The sequence below is a fragment of the Platalea leucorodia genome (assembly GCF_965183815.1).
Source record: "Platalea leucorodia genome assembly, contig: HAP1_HAP1_SCAFFOLD_754, whole genome shotgun sequence".
Lineage (NCBI taxonomy): Eukaryota > Metazoa > Chordata > Aves > Pelecaniformes > Threskiornithidae > Platalea > Platalea leucorodia.
In genome coordinates this window covers 1-7,806 of record NW_028120898.1, presented here as the reverse complement: position 1 = coordinate 7,806, position 7,806 = coordinate 1, and the positions used below count along the sequence as shown (strand labels likewise).

Sequence of the window (7,806 nt, the reverse complement as noted above, 5' to 3'; positions counted from 1 at the left end):
AATCAGAGCGCGGCGCGGTTTGAATCGGCCAATCAGCGCCCTCCCCGCCGCCCGCCCAATCAGCGCCCGCCGTGCCGCCCCCCCCCCCCCCGCGGCGGCCGCCGGTGACCCCCGAACCGGAGCCAATCAGCGCCGCCGCGCCTCAAACCGGAGCCAATCAGCGCCCGCCCCCCCCTCCCCCCGCAGCCAATCCGCGCCCTCCGGTACCTTCGGCACCGCCCAATCGGCGCCTCCCGGTCCCCGCGGCCGGGGCCAATCAGCGGCGGCGGCGGCGGCAGCGCGCGCCCGGGCGGCTCCGCGTGTGAGGGGAGGGGGCGGGGCCGGAACCGGAAGCGCCGCCGCGTCACGGGAGGGAGGGGCGAGGCGCCGCCGCTCGTCACTACCGGCCGCCGGAAGTGACGCCATCGGGCGGCGCGCGGCGGCGGCGCGTGGCGGCGGGGAGCGGCGGCGGCGGCGGCGGCGGGGAGGCGGCGCTGACGTCACGGTGACGCCATGCCGACGGTGCTGGGGCTGGAGGGCTCCGCCAACAAGGTGGGGGCGGGGGTGGTGCGCGATGGCGTCATCCTCAGCAACCGCCGCGCCACCTACGTCACGCCGCCCGGGCACGGTGAGGCGCCTGACGTCACTGCAACCCTCCCCCCCCCTCCCCCCCCCCCCCGCGCGCACCAACCCCCCCGCTGACGTCACTCCCGTCCTCGAGCCTCCCCCCCCGTGACGTCAGCCTCCCTCGGGACGTCACTCCTCCCCCGCCCCCTCCGTGACGTCACACCGCCGCCGCCGTGATGCCCCACCCCCCCACCCCATGACCTCACTTCCTCGGGGAGCCCGCCCCCCCGTGACGTCACCCCCCGCCCCCCGCCGTGATGTCACTCCCCCTCGGAGCCCCCCCCATGACGTCACTTCCCCCTCCACCTCCCCCCCAGTGATGTCACCCCCCCATGACGTCACCCCCCCCGGGAGCCCCCCCATGACATCACTTCCCCCCTGTGACATCACTCCCTGGGAGCCCGCCCCCTGTGATGTCACTGCTCCCCTCAGAGCCCCCCGTGATGTCACTTCCCCCTCCCCCCATGATGTCCCTCCCCCCCAGAGCCCCCCCATGACGTCACTTCCCCCCCGTGACGTCACTCCCCCCCCCCCCAGCGATGTCCCCCCCCCATGACATCACTCCCCCGGGAGCCCACCCCCCCGTGACATCACTGCTCCCCTGCACCCCCCGTGACCCCCCTCCCCCCATGACGTCACCGCCCCTCCCCCCCCGCCGTGACGTCACCAGGCTTCGCCCCCGGCCCGACGGGGCGCCACCACCGGGGGGCGCTGCTGGGGCTGGTGGCCGCCGCCCTGGCCGACGCCCGGCTCCGCCCCCGCGACCTCGACGCCGTCGCCTTCACCCGAGGTACCCGCCCCTCCCCCCGCCCCGCCCCGCCCCCCCGCCGCCATCTTGGCCCCGCCCGCGGCCTGACGGCGGCGCCGGCAGGGCCGGGGATGGGGGCGCCGCTGGCGGTGGTGGCGGCGGTGGCGCGGACGCTGGCGCAGCTCTGGGGGCGCCCCCTGCTGGGGGTGAACCACTGCGTGGGGCACATCGAGATGGGGCGGCTCCTCGGCCCCGCCCCCGACCCCCTCGTCCTCTACGTCAGCGGCGGCAACACCCAGGTGGGCGCCCCCGCCGCGACAGCCCGCGATAGCGCGCGATAGCGCGACCTATCGCGACCTATCGCGGGCTATCGCGGGCTATCGCGGGCTGAGGCGCGAGAGCGCGCGGCTCCGACGCGTGACGCGGTGCGATAGCCCGCGCTATCGCGCGATGGCCCGCGATCCGTCGCAATATCGGGGGGATGAGGCGCGAGGGGGTGTGGCTCCAGCGCGGGATGCGGTGCGATAGCGTGCGATAACACGCGATAACGCGCGATATCGCCTGACGACCTGGGATACGTCACGATAGCGCGGGACAAGGCGCGACGGGACGGGGTTCCGACGCGTGACGGGACGCGAGCGCACGTGACAGCGCAGGGCAACGCGGGGGGCGCGCGAGCACGTGGGGTTCCGGCCTCTGATATCGCGATATCACGCCATATCGCGTCACACCCCGCGAGTGCACGTGATAACCTGATACCGTGATAGTGCGCGATAACACGTGATAGCACGTGATAGTGCGCGATAACGTTTGATAGCACACGATATCGCGTGAGAAGCCGCGATATCGCGATAACGTTCGATAAGGCAATATCGGGTGAGCCCACGATAACGCGGGGGGGTCATGTGACAAGACGCGATAGCGCCTGATAGCGCACGACAGCATCCGATAGCGCGCGATAACCCGTGACGATAACGTGCGGCACTATTTGATATCGCACGATATCGCGGGATATCACGCGCCGCGCCCGCCCGCCGCGCCGTCCCCTGCCCCCCACCGTCGCGACGTGACCTCCCGTCGCGACGCAGGTGATCGCCTTCGCCCGCCGCCGCTACCGCATCCTGGGGGAGACGCTGGACCTGGCCGTGGGCAACTGCCTCGACCGCTTCGCCCGCCTCCTCCAGGTGGCCACGCCCCCCCCCCGTGGCCACGCCCCCCGGTGGCCACGCCCCACTGGTGGCCACGCCCCCGGTGGCCACGCCCCCGTGGCCACGCCCCCTGACCCCGCCCCCCCGCAGATCCCCAACGAGCCCAGCCCCGGCCACAACGTGGAGCAGCTGGCGCGGAGGTGAGCTGGCCACCGCCCCCCCCTCACTGGCCACCGCCCCCCCCTCGCTGGCCACCCCCCCCCCTCGCTGGCCACCGCCCCCCCCCCGCTGGCCACCACCCCCCCCTCGCTGGCCCCCCACCCTGTTCCTAGCCCCCCCGCCCCGTTAGTAGCCCCCCAACCCCGTTAGTAGCCCCCCACCCCGTTAGTAGCCCCACAACCCCCGTTAGTAGCCCCGCCCCATTACTAGCCCCAACCCCTGTTACTAGCCCCCCACCCCTGATCCTAGCCCCCACCCCCTTTAGTAGCCCCAAAACCCCTTTAGTAGCCCCACAACCCCCGGTACTAGCCCCAAACCCCATTACTAGCCCCCCACCCCCATTAGTAGCCCCCCACCCTGTTCCTAGCCCCCAAACCCCTTCAGTAGCCCCCCCCTTTGGTACCCCCTCCCCCTTTAGTAGCCCCCCCACCCCCATTACTAGCCCCCCCGACCCCTTTAGTAGCCCCCAACGCCTTTAATAGCCCCATAACCCCTTTAGTAGCCCCCACCCCCATTCCTAGCCCCCCCCTTCCTAGCCCCCCCACCCCCATTACTAGCCCCCCCGACCCCTTTAGTAGCCCCCCGACCCCTTTAGTAGCCCCCCACCCCCATTAGTAGCCCCCACCCCCTTTAGTAGCCCCCCAATCACATTCCTAGCCCCCCCCCCCGTTCCTAGCCCCCCACCCCCTTTAGTAGCCCCCCCCCTCAGTAGCCCCCCGCCCCCCTCGCTGGCCCGCAGGGGCCGGCGGCTGCTGGCGCTGCCCTACGGGGTGAAGGGCCTGGACCTCTCCTTCTCGGGGCTCCTCTCCCACCTCCAGGTACGGGGGGGGAGGGGCGGGGGGGGGCTACTGGGGGGGGGGAGGGGCGACCCCTCCCCCACCCCGCCCCTCCCCCCGCAGGCCATCGCCCCCGGGCTGCTGGCCACCGGGGAGGCCACCGCCGAGGATCTGTGCTTCTCCCTGCAGGTGGCGTCGGGGGGGGGGGGCTACTGGGGGGGGAGGGGTGGCTACTAACGGGGGGGGGGGGCTACTGAGGGGGGAGGGGCTATTAATGTGGGTGGGGGGCTACTGAGGGGGTGGGGGGCTACTGATGGGGTTTTGGGGCTATTAAAGGGGTGGGGGGCTACTAAAGGGGTGGGGGGCTACTAAAGGGGTTGGGTGGCTACTAAAGGGGTGGGGGGCTACTAAAGGGGTGGGGGGGCTACCGATGGGGTTTTGGGGCTATTAAAGGGGTGGGGGGCTACTAACGGGGTCGGGGGGCTACTAAAGGGGTTTGGGAGGCTGTTAATGGGGGTGGGGGCTACGAATGGGGTTGGGGGGGCTACTAAAGGGGTGGGGGGCTGCTAACGGGCTTTTGGGGCTATGAAAGGGTGTTGGGGGCTACTAACGGGGGTGGGGGCTATTAAAGGGGGTGGGGGGGCTATTAAAGAGGTGGGGGGGCTACAAAAGGGGGGGGGCTACTAAAGGGGTCGGGGGGCTACTGAAGGGGTTGGGGGGCTACTAAGGGGGTGGGGGGGCTACTAAGGGGGTGGGGGGCTACTAAGGGGGGCCGGGTGGCTACCAACGGGATTTGGGGGTTGGGGGGGGGAGGGGGTCGCCCGGGGTCAGGTGCCCCCCGCGGGGTCACGTGACCCTGAGGGGGCGGGGGCGGGGCAGGAGACGGCCTTCTCCATGCTGGCGGAGGTGACGGAGCGGGCGCTGGCCCTCACCCGGGCCTCCCACCTGCTGCTGGTGGGGGGCGTGGCCTGTGCGTGGGGGCGGGGCCCCGCCGCTGGGGGGCGGGACCCACATCTATGGGGCTGGGACCCACATCTATGGGGGGTGGGACCCACATCTATGGGGCTGGGACCCACATCTATGGGGGGTGGGACCCACATCTATGGGGCTGGGACCCAGATACAGGGGGCGGGACCCACATCTATGGGGCGGGGACCCACATATGGGGGGCTGGGACCCATATAAAGGGGGTGGGACCCACATCTATGGGGCGGGGACCCAGATATGGGGGGTGGGACCCATATATAGGGGGTGGGACCCACATATAGGGGGCGGGGACCCATATAAAGGGGGTGGGACCCGCAGCTATGGGACAGGGACCCACATATATGGGGTGGGACCCACATCTATGGGGCAGGAATCCATCTATAGGGGGCGGGGCCCACATCTATGGGGCGGGGCAGGACCCAGGCGCCCGGCCCCGCCCCCACCCTGGCCCCTCCCCCCCCCAGGCAACCGCCGCCTGCAGGAGATGCTGAGCATCATGTGCAGCGCCCGGGGGGCCCAGCTCTGCCCCACGGATGAGAGGTGGGGGGCTGGGCCCCACATCTGGGGGGCTGGACCCACATCTGGGGGGCTGGGCCCCACATCTAGGGGGCTGGGCCCCACATCTGGGGGGCTGGACCCCACATCTAGGGGGCTGGGACCCACATCTGGGGGGCTGGACCCACATCTAGGGGGCTGGGACCCACATCTGGGGGGCTGGACCCCACATCTAGGGGGCTGGACCCACATCTAGGGGGCTGGGACCCACATCTGGGGGGCTGGACCCCACATCTAGGGGGCAGGACCCATCTAGAGGGGGCTGGACCCACATCTAGGGGGCTGGGACCCACATCTGTGGGGCTGAGACCCATCTAGAGGGGGCCGGACCCACATCTATGGGGCTGGAACCCAGATATATGGGGCTGGACCGAGATATAGGGAGTGGGGTCCCACATCTGTGGGGCTGGGACCCACATCTATGGGGCTGGAACCCAGATATATGGGGCGGGACCCCTACCTATGGGGCAGGACCCATCTAGAGGGGGCCGGACCCACATCTATGGGGCTGGGACCCAGCTATAGGGGGTGGGGACCCACATCTATGGGGCTGAGGCCCACAGCTATGGGGCTGGGACCCACAGCTATGGGGCTGGGACCCAGATATAGGGGGCAGGAGCCATATAGAGGAGGCTGGGCCCACATCTGTGGGGCTGGAACCCAGATATATGGGGCGGGACCCACATCTATGGGGCGGGACCCCCATCTATGGGGCAGGACCCACATCTATGGGGCTCCCCTCCCCCCAGGTTCTGCGTGGACAACGGGGCCATGATCGCCCAGGCCGGCTGGCAGATGCTGAGGGTGGGGCAGGTGACCGAGCTCGACCAATCAGGGATCACCCAGAGGTGAGGGGGGCACCCGGGACCCACATCTGTGGGGCTGGGACCCACATCTGGGGGGCTGGGACCCATATACATGGGGCTGGACCCATATATAGGGGCCTGGGACCTACATCTATGAGGCTGGGATGCAAATCTATGGGGCAGGACCCACATCTATGGGGCAGGGGCCCACATATGGGGGCTAGGACTCATATATATGGGGCTGGGACCCACATCTTTGGGGCTGGGACCCATCTATAGGGGGCAGGAGCCATATATGTGGGGCGGGACCCACATCTATGGGGCAGGAACCCATATACATGGGGCGAGACCCACATCTATGGGGGTGGGACCCACATCTGGGGGGCTGGGACCCACATCTATGCGGCTGGACCTATATGTATGGGGCTGGGATTCACATCTATGGGGCTGGGACCCGTATATGTGGGGCTGGACCCATATATATGGGGCTGGGACCCGTATATGTGGGGCTGGGACCCACATATAGGGGGCTGGGACCCACATCTGTGGGGCTGGGATGCAAATCTATGGGGCAGGACCCACATCTGTGGGGCTGGGATGCAAATCTATGGGGCAGGACCCACATCTGTGGGGCTGGGACCCACATCTATGGGGCGGCCGTGACCTCTGACCTCTCGCCCCTCCCCCCCAGGTACCGGACGGACGAGGTGGAGGTGACCTGGCGGGACTGAGGTGGCCCCGCCCCCCCCCGCTGGCCCCGCCCCCCAGCCCCGCCCCCCAGTAAAGTCCCCGCCCCCTCCCCCACCTCTGGGCTCCGCCTCTTTGTACGGGGGAGGGGGAGGGGAGGGGGGAGGGGAAATCTGGGGGTTTTGAGGGGAATTTGGGAAATTTGGGGGGAATTTGGGAAATTTTGGGGTGAATTCAGGAGAAATTTTGGAGGTTGGAGGGAATTTAATGGATTTGGGGAAATTTGGGGGATTTGGGAGGGAATTTGGTGGATTTGGGGGCAATTTGGGCAAATTTGGGAGATTTTGGGGCAAATTTGAGGGAAATTTCAGGTTTTGGGGGCAATTTGGGCAAATTGGGGAATTTGAGGCAGATTTGGGAGATTTTGGGGATAATTTGAGGGGAATTTGGGAAATTGGGGATGAATTCGGGGGAAATTTGGGGTCTTGGAGGGAATTTGGTGGATTTGGGGGAAATTTTGGGGAATTTCAGGGATTTGGGGGTGAATTGGGATTTGGGGTTAATTGGGGCAAATTTGGGGGAGATTTAGGGGAAATTGGGGGTGAATTTGAGGGAAATTTGGGGGTTTGAGTGAAACGGGTATTTTGTGGATTTGGGGGGGAATTTGGGCAAATTTGGCGGAATTTGAGGGAAATTTGGGGATTCTGAGGCAAATTTGGGAGAATTTGAGGGAAATTTGGGGATTCTGAGGCAAATTTGGGAGAATTTGAGGGAAATTTGGGGATTCTGAGGCAAATTTGGGGGAAATTTGGGGATTTGGTGGATTTTGGGGTGGATTTGGGCGATTTGAGGGCACCTCGGGAGATTTTGGGGCCATTTGGGGCTTTGGGGGGATTTTAAGGCAAATTTGGGGACTTGGGGTTGGTTTTGAGGCAAATTTGGGGGCGATTTTGAGGCAAATTTGGGGATTTGGGGGATTTTGAGGCAAATTTGGGGCTTTGGGGGTGGATTTTGAGGGAAAATTGGGGATTTGGGGTTGGTTTTGAGGGGGATTTGGGGGTGAATCCGGGGCGAGTCGCGTTATTTCGGCCCATTTTGGGGCGATTTTGAGGGGTTTGGGGTCTCTCCGCCGCAGGCCCCGCCCCCCGCGCTGCCACTCAAGGCCGAGCCACGCCCCCTCCACCCCGCTCTCCCCAAGCCACGCCCACTCCGCTTTATTTGCATATCCCCGCCCCTCCGCGCCTCCCCATTGGGCGCGGCAGCGCGGCCACGCC

The 7,806-nt window shown here is 67.2% G+C and overlaps 1 protein-coding gene across 1 annotated transcript; it reads left to right on the top strand.

Annotated features, from left to right (window-relative positions):
• Nucleotides 1-405: 405 nt before the first annotated feature.
• OSGEP (O-sialoglycoprotein endopeptidase) lies at nt 406-6,649 on the top strand. The gene is made up of 11 exons (XM_082339355.1): nt 406-607; nt 1,277-1,396; nt 1,478-1,653; nt 2,443-2,538; nt 2,653-2,702; nt 3,461-3,539; nt 3,621-3,686; nt 4,377-4,467; nt 4,949-5,024; nt 5,789-5,887; nt 6,537-6,649. The coding sequence occupies exons 1-11, from the start codon at nt 493-495 to the stop codon at nt 6,574-6,576; spliced, it is 1,008 nt and encodes a 335-aa protein (XP_082195481.1). The 5' UTR covers nt 406-492; the 3' UTR covers nt 6,577-6,649.
• Nucleotides 6,650-7,806: the final 1,157 nt, after the last annotated feature.